We start from the raw sequence: 20561 nt of genomic DNA, 5'->3' as shown, positions 1-20561 counted from the left end.
ACTAAGTGCAATTTCGGTAACCTCTTAAGATAATAATGCAGGAAAGATGTCGTAAAATTTTCTTTGAACTACGGATAACTTTAAGGTAAGGAAGATTAGGAACGGCGGTGTTTTTAGACATTTCACAAAATTCAATTGTTGTATATTTCATAAAAATTGAAATAGGAAAATTCTTATTACCTACATTTCTTTTGAGAAGAATATGAAAAGAAAAATTTGTATCCCATAGGACTTGTTAAATTTTCATGTCAGGAAAATTATCAATTGTCATCAGTTTATTCGAATAATGTGGTATAAGTTTGAGATAATATTACTATAAAAAATTATGTAATATCAATATTAGTATACCAAATTAATCAAAAATAAATAATGAAAGTTTATAAATATAGATGTCTAAGTCTGAATGAAATGAATAAAATAATTGCAAATGTATGTAATGATTTTGGATATAAAAACTATATAAAAATGTAAATATAATTTTAATAATTCAGGTCTAAGTAGGCTAATGATTAAGTGTGACGTTTCTGTTTTTTTTTGTCACATATTTAATAATAACAATATGCAATATTATCAAGTTAATTGAAGAGTATTATTTTTTCTGTCAATGATCCTTTTGTTAATTTCTAGCTACGTATGTTGTTTGTGTGATCTAAATTAATTTATGTCAACTGTCATTGATAATACATTTTTTTGTTATTTGTATTTTTATGAAACTAAAAGTTGAAAATCCTTCATTTATAAAGAAAGATGATAAGAAATGCCCCTTCTTATTGAGTAGAAAATATCAATTTAAAAGATATAAACTATACTTATTTAATAAGAAATATTTATGTTATTGCACTGTAACAATAAACATTTTTGTTGAATCATATAACTTTTCTTTACATTTTTTTGTCAATTATGTAAATACTTAACTTTTAGTTATGAAATATCAAAATTATTAAAAAGTATTTTTATCAAATTAGTTGTTCCTTATAAATGACGTAAATGATTGAATTATGTCAAACGATGACACGTTTTTAAATTATTTGTGTTGTCATGGAAATCAAATTTCCATTGGTTTACAAAAGTACACTCCTGCCTTAATCAAAGTAACGTTGACTGAAGTATGAATTATCAAAGATTATCAACCAAAGATTATCAAACTTCGTTTTCAGGGGCAAAAATACATTCCACAGAATTTTTCAAAGAAGTTTTATTAATAATTAATCAACATGAAAGATAATTGTTTATATTTTTTTTTGTCTTTCACTTAACACTAATCTCTTAATAATCTTGGATTATTTCAATAAAAAGCATTAAAGCATTTTCAATTCCAATTTGACTTTTGTCAAATTCTTAAATTTTCTTCATTTACTTTTTCTTCGATATTGACATAGAATTTTTTTTCATGATTTGGTATGATTCATTATTTTATTGGTATTTCTTATATTATAACTTCTAGCCATATTTTGAAATTTTGGGCTTCGTTTTATCAAAGCAACGTTGACTGAGGTATGAATTATCAAAGATTATCAAATTATTATTGTAATAAAAAGCTCATATTAAGTATCAAAAATATTTATATACAAATAAAACTTTTGCTAAATGTTAATTGTTAGTTGTTCCATATAATTGACGTAAATTAATAAATTGGTTAATGACAAATGTCAAGTTTGCCATCTTTGTTTATGTTATTTGTTTGTCATGGAAAAAACAATTTTCAATAAAGTAGATGTAAAATACATTCGTATTCAATTCAAGGAAATATTAATTTAAAATACAATTAATTTGTTGTTGCATATATATTTATTTATTATTATTTATATTCATTATTTCATTTACATATATCATTTTTATATCACGTTTCTAGTTACAATATGTGCAATAGAAATATCGTAACAAAGAAAAAAATAAAGTAGTTACTTCAATCATAATCGAGAGTACGAATCAATATCCAGTATGGATGGCTCTTTGTAATCTTTTGTACTTGAGGACGGCTTCTTGCACGAAATTCGCAGCAGCATCGATGTAATCGGTGTTCACCAAAGAACGCATACTTTCGACGTTCCTCAGTCCGGCGATCCACAATTGAAAGTTGTAGCAAACTGGAGTAAAAGTGCACACGATACTAGCCATAATTCCGAAGACTGCCAAAAACGAAAAAGCAGTTACGGTGTAGAGAGCCACAGTTGTGACTACTCTGAGAGATAATTGTGTTGCCAACTATAAAAATAATACAATTAAAAATAAAGTTAATTAATTTATAATATGAACTTACCTTTGCTTTTGGTAATAAAGATGCTAAAAAGGTTTGCGGTTTCTCATTATAATCTGCAACCACCAAATATCCATCGTAATTGCTTTCTGGATAAGTTCCAGGTTGCTGGAGATTTTCATGAGCAACGAAATTGTCTTGTTCAGATGGATTTTCTTGAGCTAATGCAGCGAAGACGATTGTAGCCAAAATTAAGAATACGTATTTACTGGCCATTCTACAAAAAAAAAGATTAAAAATTAGATATTTTTCATTCTCTTAGATGTTTTACTTACTTGAATTGAGTAGTTTGAAATTGTGTTTATTCAAGTGAGAAAGTCAGTAATTGCGCTAGCAGCAAAGCTTTAAAGTCGAATGCGCTTTTGGGGTGTATTTTCGGGGTTTATATACCAACACAAATCCCACCCCCTTTCTTCTCTACTTCTCAGGTAAAAACAGAACCTAAGAAACGTGAACGTTTTTGAACCTAAGAAACCTTTCCTGCAACGGAACACTTTGTTTATTTTGTAGGATATTATTTACTTAGTAATTATCCCATTCCATAGTTTGAGAAACTCTGCATGCTGCCCACATCGAACATTTTTGCGAAACGATTTAATATAAATGTTAATTGTATTCCTTTAATTTGTACCATTCTTTTCGAATTGAAACTACGTTTCTATAAAACTTAAAGCATTTGTTTTTTACAGCTCACTTAAACTTAAACCCTGCTTATTTGGCCAGTTTTAGACTTTGAATTTTACATGTTTGATGTTGCTTCAACCTGAGAAAACCAATTCCTTACACTTAATATTGAAAAAACTATGCAGTTTAAACGTGATTTTTTAATTAATTATAATGTTTTCGATGTTAAGTAACAATTATGTACGCTGTAAACTTAAACCTTTCTTATATAGTCAGTTTTAGCTTTCAAGTTTTACTTGCTTGATGTACATATTATTATGTGAGTTTTCAAAAAACGTTAGTTTGTTTACGAGTTTTTTTTTTCTATATTTAATCACACCTAATTATAGGATAAATCATATCTGTGCTAACAAAAATTTCTTCACAACTTTCGTTTATTTGTCATTAGAGATGAAATTATAGTTGATAAACCTCAATAGAATGATGGAATAATAGAGATTGTTTCTGCCTATAGATCATATTATTGCAATTTAATTAAAAAAAAAGAGCTTCAACCTGAGAAAACCAATTTCTTACACATGATGTTGAAAAAACTACGCAGTTTAAACGTGATTTTTTTAAATAAATTATAATGTTTTCGATGTTCTATTAGAGGAATATCATAAAGATGATGACGATAAGGCTCCTCTCATTACAAATTAATAAAAAAAAGAGCTACAACCTGAGAAAACCAATTTCTTACACATGATTCTAAAAAAAAAACAACGCAGTTTAAACGTGATTTTTTTTAATAAATTATAATGTTTTCTATGTTCTATTAGAAGAATATCGTAGAGGTGATGACGAAAAGGCTCCTCTCATTGCAAATTAATAAAAAAAAAGAGCTTCAACCTGAGAAAACCATGATTCTAAAAAAACTACGCAGTTTAAACATGATTTTCTTAATTAATTATACTGTTTTCGATGTCAAGTACCAATCATATGGCTGTAAACTTGAAGCTTTAGTATTTGGCCAGTTTTAGCCAATGTAAATTTTCATAAAAACATTAGTTTGTTTGCGAGTTTTGTTCTTCATTTAATCACACCTAATTTTAGGATAAATGATATCTGTGGACTAAACTGTGCTAACAAACATTTCTACACAACTTGCGATTATTTGCCACCAAAGATGAAAATCTAGTTGACTTCATGAGGATGATGGAATAATAGGGGTAGTCTGTGCCCACTTCCGATCTGTTTTCAGAAAATCATAGAGATGATGACGGAATGGCTCCTCTCATTGCAATTTAATACAAAAAAATAGAGCCAGAAAAAACGGTTTCTAAGTCACGATTCTAAAAAAAAAACTACATAGTTAAAACGCTGTATATATTTGTAAACAATATTGTTTTACACAGATTCTACAGAAACCAATCTATCACGTAAAAACTGGTTTGAGTGTACTTCATTGTTAGATTCGAGAGAATAATGTATATTTGTTAATAGTTGACTTATTATTAGAAACTACGTCACTTATTGGAATGGGTGAAACAAATGTTGTAGAAAATACACTGCATTGTATTACTTTTTTTTAGTAAATTACGAGTAAATATATAAAATGTTGCTTTCAATGACAAAAAAAACAAATATTCTTCTTAATCCTAATAAAAGTGAGTAATATAAATTGTATAAATAAATAATTAATCATAATAAAAAAAATCATCAATGATTTTGTTCAATAAATTTATTTTATTAAAATTTACAAATTACATTAAGATACCAAAAGAATTGAATTTTTCAATGAATCCGCACTGATCGAAGCCGCCTAAGCAAAGTATTACTGTACGTGATTATAATATAAAGTATTATATAACTTTTGTAATTTACAATATAACATGTGTAAATTACTTACTTGTCAAGTAACGTATCAAGTATATTAATTTGTTCAAATATTCGGACTGTGTGAATATAAATTAAAATTGTCAAGTTGCATTTACACACTAAACGTTACTTGACAAGTTACATATGTAAAAAAATAGCGTTGAAATTGAAATAATGTATGCTTTTTGTGTTCATTCCTCCACGATGTTATTTGGAATAAAACAAAATCTTATCGTCTAGACTCGACATGGAATTTTCTACACATCTTTTTTTTTATGTTTTTACTACTCTTCATTCATCGTTTATGCGCATTATAAGAATCGTCTTCGTTTTTTTCTTTCTTGCATTCCTTTGCACTCGTCGAGTTTTGTTAAATCCATTCGCTGCATTCTAATTTATTTGCACATACAGTGGAACCTCGCTTAATGGATTTTTACTAGTATAGTGAAACATATTTAAAAATACACATAATATGTGCACAAGTTTTAAAAATGATGTAGCAGGAGTTTTTTGTTGCGTTCACTACATTCAAATTTATTTGCACGTATATGGTTAAAATATTTAGCTAATTAATTGTTTTTTTTTATTACTAAGAAAAGACCATCAATCATTAACTTCAACAGCTAAAAACATTACGTAAATACATTATTGTCATAAATATTCATAACATGGTGAACCAAAGTGGATAAACGCATTGTTAAAACTCAAGGTGAGTTCTTGAAAATATGTCAGCAATGAACAACAAGGTCTTGGTTTCCTTACTCTGGGCGAGTTGTAAATCAAATGAATATTCTTTTTATTGCACTCGCAATTTTACATGTAAACAAATATTATTGTACAAAGAGAATGTACTGAAGTGAATGAAAAACGTCAGGTGCATTATACGACAGGTCCGTAACTAATGGAAATTCGCAACTATAGAAAACATATTTTCTAATCCTCTTACCTGTGTTTTTCCGATAAGGAAACTTCAAAATATAGGACACAATATTCTTATTCAATAAATCCAGTGTCTTTTTACCTGTGTTTCTCAAATAAGGATTGTTAAAAAGTCAAAAATAATTCAATACTTCAAATATAGTACAATTTTAAGTTGCTTTCTAAATAATCTTAACAAAAAACATACAAACATACATTTCGAAATTCCAGTATAAAAATCAGACAAAATTATAAAATATTTGCATTACAATTCTCTTGCATACTCTTACCTGCATTTTTCAAGAACAATGATCATAAGAAATCAAACAAAATTATAAAATTTTTACATTGTAATATTCATGAATTTAAAAACAATTCAATATAAATAAATTGCTTGTATTTTTCGAATAACAAATTGTAAAAATTCAGACAAAAAAATCTTAGTTTTTTTTTATATAATTCTATAAAATTATTTGTATTGCTTTACTTGTGTTTTATCAAATGAATAATCTTACGTAATTATATAAAAATTGTAAGTTATTTGCATGCAAAATGGTTTCTATTATAAAAATGCAATTTAATAAATAAAATACTTTCCTCTTATCTGAAGTTTTATCACAAACATTTAAAGAAATCAAACAAAAATTCTTATTTTTTTTTGCATTAACATTTTCAGCATTAACAAAATAATTCAATGAATAAAGTTTACTTAGTTATTTGCATTTTAAAATAACAAAATAGACTACAGCTATAACTCACACAGTCCGGATTTGATAAGTAAAGATTCTTCACTTTGGACATGTGTGAAAATGTCAAAACAAAACAAAATATGAATAGATCAAAATATAAATAAATAGTACACATAATTATTTTTGTATACATAAATTATCGTTTTTTATACAGTCAACTGCGGTTTATTTTTTGTATGTATTTAGTTCCTCGATTAGTCCGGTTTCAAACAGTACGGGATATTGGCGAATCTTATTACTCGGTCTATGCGATTTTCAAATCAAGGAATTTCAAGAAATCAAACAATTTTTTTTCTTATTTGCATTACAAATTTTCTTTTTAATAATTCGATAAATAAATAGAGTATAAAAAAAATAGATGTACAAAGTAAAAAAAGAACAGATCAGACTTTACGTGTCACTTAAAAACTAATAATAAATAATAATAATAATCGTTGGATGATTCAGTTTCACTCTTCTCCCTTGACGTCGCTTACGACGACATCAATCGGCGTTTCAGGATCCTTCGATTTCATGAGATTCAATCTCATGATTTTAGTGATTTCCTCCACGTCGGTCAGCCTCCTCACGGCAATCTCTTCATCGGGTTTCGGTGCTTTCGGCTTCCTTCCTGCTCCGGAGAAAATGATCTTCTCGAGAACGACCATTGGAGATTCGAAGAGAAGCACCCAAACAAAACCCACGACTAAAGTTACAAAGACATCAGCGAAACACGAGTACAGCTGTAAATGAAATCGTTTAGACATCTGATTTTTTTTATTAATAGTTTAAGATTACTTACCATTTCGTAATCCAAGAAGACGGAGGGAGTCCTGATTCGGGCTAAACTCACAGCCAGCACGGAGAAGTGCACCAGGTACATGCAGAAACTCAATCTGGCGATGACTTGGAAAATCGGTAGGCACAAGATCCAATTTATGAAACCTGAAATTTCATTAATAATGTTAATTAATTGATTAAGATTTGATAAGATTCTAAGATGTTTACCTCCGTATCCTTTGAGGCAGGCGAATGTGATCCAGCTTAAACCGACGGCCCATGCAGCTCGGTGCAAGGATAAGTAGAAGGAAGTGCTCCAGATGTTGTAATGATTGGCAACGTCGTTTCCCCAGTAGATTATGTTGATCATTCCGAACAGCACAACCGTCCAAATAATGACGTTGGTAATCTATAATGCAAACGAAAATAGATTAATCTTAATTTGTTCGGAAAAAATTGAGCTCTAAACTTACCCAATTGATCCTGAAAGGTTTGTCCCTGTAGATGGAAATGATCGCACCGCAGAGGAGACCGATCAGCCACGGCGCCAATCTCGTGTGTGAAACGTAGTAATAATAGTCGTAGTAGTAATCATCGAACATTTTGATCTCGTAGAAGTAGACGATCAAGAAAGGACAGACAATCGAAATTACCAGAAGCCCGCTCAGCACGTAAATCATCTCTTTGGTGTACTTGACCAAAGGAATCAACAGGATCGGAGATACCAAGAACATGTGCATATCCATGGAAAGGTACCAAGTGTGAAGAAGACACTGCAAAGCAAATTAAAATAAATATTCGATTCAAACCATCAACTGGAATTGTTAATTACAATTTTATCCATGTTAACGTAATTCTGAACGTAGAGGAACGTTGACCACCAATATTCCAAGCAGTTATCGCGGATCGTGTTGAAGATCTCCGGGAACATCGGACCATCCGATAGATGTCTGATGATCGATACGTGGACCAAGTATACGATAGCCAAAGCCGGAGTTATTCTGCGGAAGGATTATTGAAATCAGTTTTGATCAAGAGAGTTGAGTTTAAGTAAGATTTAAGTACCTGAGGTAACGATGAAGATAGTACATGAACACGTTGAACCTTGCGTTCGGCTTACTCTGAGATCTGATAAAGCCGTAAGCCATCAAGCAACCGCTGATGAAGAGGAAAGTGTCCACGGCGATCGGTGCTCCCAAGATGTACTGGCTGCCAGGTTGTTTCATCCACTAGAAAAATGAAAAGAAAATTTAGTTTTAAAAATTTGAAATAATTTTTGAAGGAAAATAAATAATTACAATGTTAAATTCAGATAATTATTTGAGAACTCAACTAATTTTGTGTTCTTTTTTTCTTAATTTTTATCTATCAAAGTTATAGATCAAATCAGGACTGACCAAAGCATGTTTTGCTGAATTATCAAATAAAATAAAGTGGACAAAGTATAAAAAAAACTTACCGTGTCGATGTGATTCTTATTGATTTGCGGCATGTAAGGTTGAATGGAATAACGATGTCCACCCATCACCCACATGATGCTTATGCTTCTCAGACCGTTCAGACACATGAGCTGATCAGGATTTTTAGTGGTCTTCAGCACTTTCCTCGCATTGGTCAACACTGAGAACGCCAACAGGATGAGATGTGGTGATTCTGTTGAAACAACAATTGTATAATAACTGCAATCATTTCGCATTTCCAATCAATTACCTTTCTTCGTTCTCAGCAGGTAATAATCGTAGGTCGTCGAGAGAATAACGCACAGCATTATGATAGATAGAATAACACTGGAAATGTAAATAAACTTATTGTAGATTAAATTATTATTGTCTTTTTGTATGAATGCTTACATTGCGATTATGTCGGAGGTATCGATTTCTTTTCCCGTCTCCGGTGTTTGACACATGTCATCGTTGAAGGTCTTCATGTCGTAAACCGAAGGAATGTAAGCTTCGATTTCGCTTGGTTTGCAGGCGCTTGGCAAGCACAGGGATAGAGCCAACGTTATGTAATCCTCCTGTACCGTGGAAGATCTGTTCATCTTTGGCGCGAATATCTCAACCTCCTGACAAGACAAATCGTATTAGCACCAATTTCTTCTTAACTTTTTTTTAAACAATCATCTTACTTTACTGTAATGCAAACTGCTGCGCTCCTTGGGATCACCTTTGATGGGATTCGGAAAGAACAACATTAAACTGTAGGTGCAATACTTCGGGCGGATTTCGATTCCCGTCTCTTTGTCTTTATGATAAACGGCCATGCATTCGTCGAAGTTACCAAAGTCCATGACGTTTCCAGTGAGGATTCCATAGTTGATTTTCGACGATGAGTCGATCACTGCAAAAAAGAAGAATTAATCTCTCGTTAATCTTCGAAGATTATTTTTGGTATGCGTTAATCTTTGGAGCGATTCGAGATTAAAATCTCCGTGTTATTCCCCTAACCGAATCTCGGATTAAGCGCGCGTTCCGCCAAACTGCTTCTCATCTGATAGCAATCAATTAAATATATTGTTAACACTCGACTACGATCTAGATTTGTAAACATCCACTCGACGCGCCTCAGCTTCGATCTACATAATATGATGTTATTATTTTATTTTTTTTTTTTTATTCGTAGTACGAACATACTTTTCACGAACGTATCGAGCACCTGATAAAAATGTTATGATTGATTTGTTTATTAAGTAGATAAACTAGTTTGTCTCGTTTTTATGTACAATTTTTTTTTATTTTTTCTACAGAAAATTGATAATTCCAGACGCATCAAAACACGGCATGTTGTTATTTCATGATCACCATTAATATCATTGTAAATCATTATTATTCACCTCAATTTAATATAAAATTGTAAATGAATCATAATATTAATCATAATAGCAAAAATGTATTGATTCAGGAAATTAAGAAATTTCATGCAATTACATAATAATCCAATATACACGCATTTCGGATAATCTCTTCGAAGTGTATCAGATTAGCACTGCTTTAATTGTTTTTTATTTGTTGCTATGCAATAATATGGAAATTGAATTAATACGTAACGAAAAGCTTTTTGATTGGTTTACCTTTATTTAACATACTTCTTAATAAAAACAAAACTACTAACCAAATCTACAATTTTATAGAAAACTTATCAATTTTTCAACTATATCAAATTATCAACTAAGCAATTATATAAAAATTGAAGAAATACGTAAAGAGTACTTTCATTTGTTTAGTATTTTTTTAAGTTAATTAAACTATACAATTGAATAAACAATAAAAAAAATCTAATTTTCGTTAAAATTAACGTGTATTCAAAATAAATGTATTTCAATGTATTAAAATGTTGAAAAGGATATTTCAAAGGTGTATATAATTAGTGTTTCTTCTAATGTGATGTTTGGTTACTAAGCAACTATATATAAACACTAAGTATCTACCTAAAGAAAACGTTCAATTGTTCAGTACTTTCCGTTTAGTACATATAAACACGTAAAGAAGATTTTTTATTAATTTATTTGATAAAAATAAAAAAATATACAATTATTTTTATATTAATGTGCCAATAAAAATATTTTCAAAGTACATATTCAAAATTATTTTTGGTTGCTAGGTAATAATAATTATTATTCAAAACATAATAATAATTAGTTAAGTTCTTTTTTTTATTTTAACTTAATTCAGTTTATTTTTGTTTAATGGTAAATAACGGCAAATAAAATATGTAAATTGAGAATCTAGTATAAAATTTTCGGGAAATGATATTTTCCAAAGCAGATCAGATATTTATTGTTATTTGTTGCTAAGCAATAATTTAAAAACTGATCTTCATTTTTTTAAATAAATTTTTAAAGTATCAAGTCTGAAATTAACAAAAAGTTACTAAAAATGTAGTTAATACCAGAAGGTTTATAAGATTTTACCATTAAACATTAAAACTTTTGTGTAACTTTTGTGAAAATAAGATGCGACACAGTTAATAGTAGAATAATGTTACAATGTTACCAAACAATGCAATTGTTGTGGAATAGAAGAAAAGGTTCTTACTTTTATAAGCCCACGGTATTTGTTTCTCCAAATGATCGTGCAACAGATCCATCTGCTTCTTGCATTCTAAATTGGAGATGACTGCACCATTTTCCGGCCATTGCAAGATTCCATACTTTCGGTCTTGAGCATCACCAGAACAGGAGAGTACAAACAAGACTACAGCCAGCACTCCTCTCCAAGACATATTCAAAATAGCAGAAGTTAAAATTTCGAAAAAAATATTATAAATAAATTGTGTAACTTGAAAATTGCAAAGATTGTTCACTACTGGTCTTCTTCAAAAAAAATTCAGCTATATTATATACATCTCCCTCTGCACTTGTAAAGATAACAGTACCAAGTACACATTTTTTTTTGTTCCACGTTATCGAACTAGTCTCGATCGAGATTAAACGAGCGCAAAGGAGAGAAGCGATTTCAAAATAAAAATGATTAATACAATCGCAATTACGAGTTCCAAATGTAAACAAACAGGTGGACTTCCTAGTAAACGTTTATTTGTAACAAATTGATTTGTATGATTGTTTATTTCTATTTAGGCTAACAATAAATACATTAAACTAGTTGCGATTGTCGGAGCTTCTCATTGGTTTTCCAGCCTCTGCTTGGGTTTGCCTGGAATTATGGAAAGTATGTGTAGATTGTGTGGATTAGCGGGGATTATCTATCTCACCTTTACCAAAGATCAATTTCTCGATGCCAATCATCGGCGATTCGAATGCGAGCACCCAAAATATAGACGCTAATACGGTGAACATGAAATCTCCACACCACAAATACATCTGAAAATAGAAATTATATCATTCGTAGTAGCCTAGTTCAAGTAATACTAATCTGTTTGATTACTTTTGCTTACTTAATATAAATTATTCTTTATCTCAATTGTTTAATACAGTAGTGAAAACAGTAGATTAACAATAAAAATGACTTATTGACGGCGGTATGACCCATCGGTGGGTCATAAATTATGAATAATAGTTTTGTCGCTATGCACGCCACTGATTTTGACTGAGCTTAAACGCTTAAACGCCAATACATTTCTTTTACATATTTAATAATTATTGAATCAATTTAGAATATTACGTTAAATATGCGTCTAAATTGCTATAAACTGTTTAAAAATTATTAAAAAATGTATAAGAAAAGTTTAAATTTGTAATTGACGTAAGATATTTGACATTTAACTCAGTCCATAGGCGTCCACGACAAAATTCTCGCATCAGGCAAACCGATTTGCGCTATCCTTAACGTGTGAAGTAATTTTCATTGCATTATTGAATCTTTGTAAATTAATTGATTAAAAGAAAATATTTCAATAATTACCAAATGTCTATAGGATAACTAAATTTACCAACAATAAACTAAACAATCATGTAAATTAACTTTTAAGAACAATATTTTTAAATATAAAAGAAAACATTCATCGTTGGACGTTCGGCCCGAAAAACCAATAAAAATTAGTAAAAAGAAATGAAATATATAAAGATATTTATTTATAACTCTTCCAAAGATCTATTAACCATATTTTTTAATAATATTTAAGTTTTTTGTGAACTACATACTTTATATAATATTTTACCAATTTTTCAATGTAAAAATATACAGTAATATATTGAGTTGAGTAAATTCATTTTCAATAACTTTTTTCTAAAATGTATCTTCTATAACAGTGTTTCTATAACCTTTTTTTATTGAGCGAATCAATATGTTTGTTTAGAGTTGCACTGCAATCCAATTGTTTATAATATTTTTTGACGCAAGTTGACAGGTGTCTTTTTCAGTTTGATAACCGCCGCATTACAATACGTATGAAATGGATGAATAACCAAACAACATTAGTAAAAATATAAGTTTTGTTTATAATTTATTTCAATTACATGCAGTTATTTATGTAATTTTATGTTTGTTGCAAACTAAAATGTTGTTGTTGTTATTTCTATTTGAAGATACTTTTATGTTCATCTTCGGTTTTTTTCATGAGTTATTTGCTTATTTTTACATTATTATTTCGTATGATTAAGTGTTTCAGTTGCTACTTTATATTTTGGAACACAGTTTGCAATTATATTGCAATAATAGAAATAAAAGACATAACTAAAACTATTAAGCAATATTTCGAACAATAAATTTAGCCTGTAAAGCAAATACTCTTCAGAAAACAGAAGAAAATCCTTTTATTTTAAGTTTTTTTCAGTTGATATGATCTATATATTTTAAAGTACATTGTGAGACTCATTAACACAACCAATGCAAAATACAGAAGTTCTTATTTTTTGATGACTCAGAAAAAAAAATGTATTGATGACTTCATTTTTTTACAAGTAAATTATAAATAAACTTATGATTAATTAGAACATTAAAAACGATATGAGATAAAATTATTAATTGATCAATTAACAACATCATTTTATAATTGAAAAAATGTATTCTCAGTAAATGCATCCAATCATCTGTAATATATTGGTTACATCATCATGATAAATTAATAAAATATGTTTCATTGTATTTCAGTAAAAAATTAATTGTTTTAATTAGCGACGTTAATTTTATAAAAATTAATTGTATTCTTGATAAATGCATTTCCTGCAATCATTTGTTATTTTATGATTGCATAAACTTTAAATATAATGTAAAATATGTTCTGGTTTTTTAATAAAATAATCTATTATCAGACATATGTTATTATAGTCTGGAGCGAGTAAAATATGGGATTAAAAGGCTTTAGATTCGGCAGATCATAAATTAATTGGAAAATCGTGACATTAATCATGAAGTAGCTTTTTTTTGCACCGAGACTTTCAAAGTACATTTAGTCTACATACCGTGTTGTAATCGCTGAAATGAGTGGCATTCTGTATGGCTCCCGATGATATCATCTGTACGGTCATATGAAGTAAGTACATGCTGTACGAGAGTCTAGCCAAAATTTGCCAAAGTGGTTTAGAAAGAATCCAATTCACAAACCCTGAAATGTAAATTTGTTAAGTTTGCTAATGTTGCAATGAGCGTTTAAGTTATAACCTCCAGATCCAGTGATGCAAGAGTGAATTATCCAACATAAACCAAAACACCAGATGGGCCTAGTGAACGAAACGAAGAGGTCGAAATTGAAGATGTCAATGGGCACGGAGTAAATGCTTGGGTATTCGACAATGATTAGAGTCATTAAGAAAAGCATCAAAGCCCAAATGAAAACATTAGTGGACTATATAAATAAAAACAAAAAAAAAATATGTCATAATAATTGGAAAGTTTGCGTGATTATGTAAACTTAATGATCGTCACAAGTTATTATAGATCTTCCAGGAAAGCTGTCACGCACGTCTGGTCCAAAGGTACTCTAGAGCACTCGAGTAGCACACGTACGTTACAACTACCTAATTACCGTGTCAATTTTGAGTTTCTTCTTATCAGTATCGAACAAATAAAATCCGAAGCAGATGCCAATCATGTAGACGGAGATTCTTGCGTGCGTTTCGTATTCACTGCAAACAAATGAATCGTTAACATATTAAAGTTGAATTATAGTAAATTGATTGATTTACTTGAACTTAATATTATCGCGGTATATGTTGGCGAGAAGTGGAACGACAATAGTGAAGACAACGAGAACCGCGAGGCAGATGTAAGTAAACCATTTTCCCTTCTTTTCGTATAAATAACCCAAGGGGATGAGGATGAATGGCGAAATTAAGAACATTTGCATATCTGCGGAAAGGTACCAAGTCGGGATGATGCACTGAAAGCAAAACAAAACGATGAGTAAGTGCAAATGGTTTTCAATTTAATTTTATAATGGCAACCATATCCTCGAAGTTCACGTAATTCTGAACGTAAAGGAAAAAACTCCACCAATGCTTCACGCAGGATTTCTGCAGGAAATCGAACATCTCTGGCCAAAGCGGACCGGAATTGAAGTGCTTGAAGATTGTCAGATGGACGAAGTAGACGACGGCCATCGCCGGAAAGATTCTATGGGATTGAGGAGGACGTTATTGTTCTGAGGATGCATTCAGTTACGAGGTACCTTAAGAGACGATGCAAATAGAACAATGGAACTTTTTTGATGGTGAGCGGATTCTTCTTGAGGCCTTTGAAGAACAAGTAGGATACGAGGAATGCGGATAGGAAAAAGAAGGTGTCCACGGACACCCGAGCTCCTTGTATGTAGAAAGACTGTGTGCTGTTGAGCCACTAAAAATAACAAGCAAAAAAATAATTGATTAAACATATTACATAATAGTGTTGGGAGAAAAATTTACTTCTTCTGCATCCACGCGATTATGTATTGGAACCAAAGGTGAACCAAAACTCGCGTACCTGTGACCTGCTATGACCCATGCCATGCTGATCGCCCTTATACCATCCAAACAGTGCATATGTTCAGGATTCTTTGTGATTTTTGTTAATTTATTAAAGTTCGTAAACATCGAAAACACAATTAAACTGTCGTGATATGGATCTGAAACCAAAAAAAATACATTGTAACAATTATTCTTCACTTACGGATAATCTAAATAAATACTATTAAAATGGCAAATATACAATGAAATAATCATAAAATGCAAATAATACTGTAACCGTAATGATAATCTTATAACAAAACGATACTAAACATCGTCATTAAATCAAATTTGAAGATTAAATCAATTTTAAAAAGAATATTTACGGAAATTGTGATGTTTTCTTGCTTCCAAATCTCATCTAAAAAAATGTGCGAAAAGCAAATTTTATAGATATTTTAGGTCTCTAAATAAGAAAACATCTTAATATACAATATTTATTTATCCAGATTTTCATTGAATTGAAAATCTTGAATAATAAATATTTTTTCGTTTCGTACTTGAAACTGTCACATCGTAGAGATTTGTAAAGAAAAAATCACATAATATGTTTGAAACTCTGACCAAATTTAGTAAAATCTAATGCAGTTTACTCTCTGCGGTTGATATGACTTAAAAATAAGATAAAATTGGACTTAATCAAACTCCTGAATATCATGACAAATTTTCAATGTCATTCGAGTGTCAAAATTGACGTAATCCAAAAAAGTTATATTCTTAAATGCATTTATTTATCTATCTATCGACTTCTCCAAAGACAATATCTAATGTTCCCATTATGGCGACGACATCTGCAAGGAATAGATTTCTGGAAATATGATCAATTCCTGCTAAATGTGCGAAACCGGGAGCCTTAATCTTGCATCTGTACGGTCGAGACGATCCATCGGACACCAAATACACGCCGAATTCGCCTTTGGGATGCTCCACGCAGGTGTATGTGGAGCCTGGAGGTACAGCGAATCCTTGCGAGAAGAGCTTGAAATGATGAATGATGGCCTCCATGGATTTCTTCATCTCCCCACGACTTGGTGGTGAGACTTTATTGTCGTCACAATGCACCTCGCCTTCCGGCATTTGATTCAAGCATTGATCGATGATCCTCAAGGACTGCCGCATCTCATTCATCCGACACTTGTACCTGTCCAGGCAATCTCCGTTAGCTCCGACCGGAACATCGAACTCCATCTCGTCGTACACCTCGTACGGCTTCATCTTGCGGATGTCCCACTTTATGCCGGATCCGCGAAGCATAACACCGGAAAACCCATAGTTCAGAGCATCCTCGGCGCTCACCACTCCAATGCCTTTGGTGCGATGGACCCAAAGCCTATTGTTCGTGATCAGATCCTCAAGCTCGTCCAACCTCTCGGCGTACTTTCTCGAGAAATCATAGATATCGTCCATCAAACCTATAGGCAGATCCTGGTGCACGCCACCCGGTCTAATATAAGAAGCGTGCATCCTTCCACCCGACGCCCTCTCGTATAGCTCGAACATCTTCTCGCGCTCCTCGAACTGCCAAAACAAAGGCGTTATACCGCCCACGTCCAGTATATGAGTGGTTAACCCGAGCGCATGGTTCAACAGTCTGGTGATCTCCAAGTACAGAACCCTTATGAACTTGGCTCTTCTCGGCACGTCGATGTTCAGGAGCTTCTCTGTGGCCAAGCAAAAGGCGTGCTCGTTGGCCATGCACGACACATAATCCAATCTATCGAAATACGGCATAGCTTGCAGATAAGTCTTGTACTCGATCAGCTTCTCCGTTCCTCTGTGCAGCAGCCCGATGTGAGGATCCAACCTCTTAACAATCTCACCCTCCAACTCCATGACCATCCTCAATACACCATGGGCCGCCGGATGGGCAGGCCCAAAGTTGATTACGCTATTGATGAACTTCTTCTCCAAAACTGGACACTTTCCCGTACTATAGTACTTCCAATCCTTCGTCTCCTCAGTCACAAACATCACGGGCCCATCGAACTGCTTAAAGTATTCGGAATCCGGATACCACTTGTGCCACATCCGTCTCCCCACAGAAACCCGAGCCCCAATCTTCAGCAATCTTTGCATCGTATAATAAATATAAAATATATCGCTTTAAAATATCTTTTGCATTACGTCAAAATAACGTCAAACAGAAACAAACAAAAAACTTACATCTATCAAAGTTGTAAATCACGATATCGTAAATCGTGCTGGCAACAATCACCAACGCAACGAAACAGAAGAATCCACTGAAAATAACAACAATTACAGAGAGAGATTTAATCAATTTGTACACCCTCACATCATAACCCAATCTCCGGTCGTCCACTCCTCCTTTATACCACTATCCTGACAACTGATTGAAGTTAATGACACCCCGGTGTCATTCAGCACGTCGTTCAGATCTGGAATCGTGCATTGATCCGGAATGCACAATGCGGTCAGCACTGTTAACGGTGGGTAGCTTACCTTAGAAAGGCAGTATTTTCCATAGACATGTACAGGTTCTTCCTCATGCAACGACATGCACTGATCGAAATTCCCGAAATCCAAAATGTTTCCACTCATAATCCCAGTGGGTAGTCGATACCCGGAATCCACCACTGCAATTATTTTAATTAATTACCAATAGCTTCGTTGATGCTTTTAAAAATGCGTACTTTTCATAAGAGTCATCGGACTTTCGGTGCAAAGCGATTTGTACTGCTTCCGACATGCTTCGCTCTCTATCCCATCGAAGGTATTGCAAATCGCGGATAGCTGAAGAAGTACGTCGAACAACGCGGTTACATTCATGTTGTAGCGAGCGCAGCAAGCAACTGCAATATGCAGCGGTATTAAAACTAACGCCATTTATGATAATGTTAGAGATAAACATATTTTTTAAATAATTTTATCAAAATCACTATTAGAAATCGCAATAATCACAAAACAATTAAACTTCTAGATCGGATTGATAAGCAGATTTCAATCTGATTTTTTCAATTTATTCAAGTGCATACCTGTAAACTATTGCATATGTTCAAATCAGCAAATTAAAACATATAGTTTGTGTTTTTATTGGAACAACGATTAATGAAACACTCGAATAGTTGCAAACACATGCTACTGTAATGAAGCATATTTAAGCACGAAAGCACGATTTCACTTTTAAAAAAATTAACGTAAATAGTAATTGTGAAGTGTGTTGCAACTTTATAATTACTTAAAATTATAATTGCTAGATAAAACAAGGCGTTTAAATAAAATTTCAAAAAAATCACGCAACGTATACAGACATTAATTAACACGGTTGTATTTATTTACTTAAACTGATATGAAAATATATGGAACATGTAAAATAAAATATGTGAACACTTAATTCAATACCCACAATTGAATAATTCTATAAAAGTGCACTGAAAGTTAATAAAAAAATAAATTAAACGACAAATGTGGAAAATCGAAGGTCGATAGCCCAAATATTTCTTTATTTACTTTTTATAAGTTATAATTTATTTTAGTTTTGTTTATTTATATAGAATTATTTATTTTTTAAGGTTTATAATTTTATTACTCCAAAAAAAATAAAAATTAAATACAAAAATTATTAAATTCATTTTATTATCACAATATAAATAAATACAAATAATTTTAGTGTAATCCAAATTTAGCCTTGTTGAACGCTACTTTTGAACAAATACTCTCCCGACGAAGTTTTAACTTATTTATATGAGGAAATTTATTTGAATTTCCTCATCCTGTTAACATAATTGATTCCATATACGTTTGTAATGTTATAAAAACGTTATTTTCTCTAATTTACTAAATGCATCTTGAATCAATTCATCAATTGTGTTTGACGTTTAAATCGGTGGTTGATTTGGCATCTCTTCTTTATAAATTCACGTTATTTCGGTTAAAATTTTCCATTTTGAAATTACAGCGGTGACTATTATATTTATCTCAAAAAACTATTTTTTGGTCTTCAAATTTCAACTTAACTCAACGACTGTCAAATATGTTTTGTTATTTAGTTATCAATGTAAACCATACCAATATAATGAGTATTGCCAGTTGCTTTCGAAACTCTAGATAATCTAAGATTTTCTTTCAAATGTATACCATATTTTCGGAGAGACGAAGTCTGAAATGCAGAATAATCTTAAATTTATGAACAAACTTTAAATTTAATCAAAATTTTCATTAATTTTTGAGTTATTAATAAACTTGATATATGGGTCAAATATGGTCACCAATTTTCCTAATTTGATGATTCAATTCTACTGAAACTTGCTACCTGAATACAACGTTTACTACTCAAATATTGTTCAAACAGAAATTACTCATTACTTTACTTTTGATAACAAGTTTCCTTTATAATTTATGCTGAGTAACTCCACGGCATTCGTGAAAAACATTACGCGCAATAAAACCAGACAAATATTAAATTAAAATAATCAAAACAGATTTACTCAAAAAACAATATTTTGAATTCTAAAAACTGTTTAATCATATTAATCACGACGTACGTGGGATTTTCAATTGTCTATATCACAATTATAAATAATCCGCATTATCTTATTTATTATCCACGAGTGCCTTGAAAGATTTTATTATATACTTAATCTCAATCAATACGCAATATGTTAAACATAAAACTAGTTAATTCATCTATCTATAAGCGGTTTCATTATTGCATTGATGACCAATCAAAAAATTATTGATACTTTCATTACAATTATTCATAATATTATAGTTGCCTTTTCTACAGTTGTTTCAATCCTTTAGATTAATCCGCATTGACTTTAAACACTTCACTTGGATTAACTGTATCGGTTTTGATTACATTCTAAAAATAGCTTCTGCTGATTTTAACTTTAAAACGTAAAATAACAGTAATTGTCAACAAAAGACAATAATGTTAACTTTTTAATCAGTGATATTTTTACTTATTAAAAAATTATCATAATTCAATAATTAACTACTAATAATACAAAAACAACTTGATAATCAAGATTTTGAAAAACAAAAACATACCATC

At 31.2% G+C, this 20561-nt stretch overlaps 2 protein-coding genes across 2 annotated transcripts; both read right to left on the bottom strand.

Annotated features, from left to right (window-relative positions):
* Positions 1 to 1929: 1929 nt before the first annotated feature.
* On the bottom strand, positions 1930 to 11388 carry LOC108568983 (nose resistant to fluoxetine protein 6-like). Its single transcript, XM_017930340.1, has 13 exons — positions 11202 to 11388; positions 9296 to 9507; positions 9018 to 9232; positions 8878 to 8954; positions 8627 to 8820; positions 8233 to 8396; positions 8000 to 8168; positions 7641 to 7940; positions 7396 to 7576; positions 7190 to 7332; positions 6862 to 7130; positions 2261 to 2474; positions 1930 to 2205 (listed from the first exon to the last, which is right to left on the bottom strand). The coding sequence occupies exons 1-13, from the start codon at positions 11386 to 11388 to the stop codon at positions 1930 to 1932; spliced, it is 2601 nt and encodes an 866-aa protein (XP_017785829.1).
* Positions 11389 to 11689: 301 nt separating this feature from the next.
* On the bottom strand, positions 11690 to 18351 carry LOC108568999 (nose resistant to fluoxetine protein 6-like). Its single transcript, XM_017930372.1, has 12 exons — positions 18199 to 18351; positions 17841 to 18141; positions 17711 to 17787; positions 15467 to 15666; positions 15232 to 15398; positions 15008 to 15176; positions 14750 to 14943; positions 14590 to 14689; positions 14226 to 14409; positions 14027 to 14169; positions 11878 to 11986; positions 11690 to 11819 (listed from the first exon to the last, which is right to left on the bottom strand). Exons 1-12 carry the CDS (start codon positions 18332 to 18334, stop codon positions 11788 to 11790), a joined length of 1812 nt encoding a protein of 603 aa, XP_017785861.1. The 5' UTR covers positions 18335 to 18351; the 3' UTR covers positions 11690 to 11787.
* Positions 18352 to 20561: the final 2210 nt, after the last annotated feature.

Source organism: Nicrophorus vespilloides, unplaced genomic scaffold, assembly GCF_001412225.1.
Source record: "Nicrophorus vespilloides isolate i.1.1-1 unplaced genomic scaffold, Nicve_v1.0, whole genome shotgun sequence".
Lineage (NCBI taxonomy): Eukaryota > Metazoa > Arthropoda > Insecta > Coleoptera > Silphidae > Nicrophorus > Nicrophorus vespilloides.
Note: the sequence above shows the minus strand (reverse complement) of the source record. Positions and strands in the feature narration are given on the sequence as shown.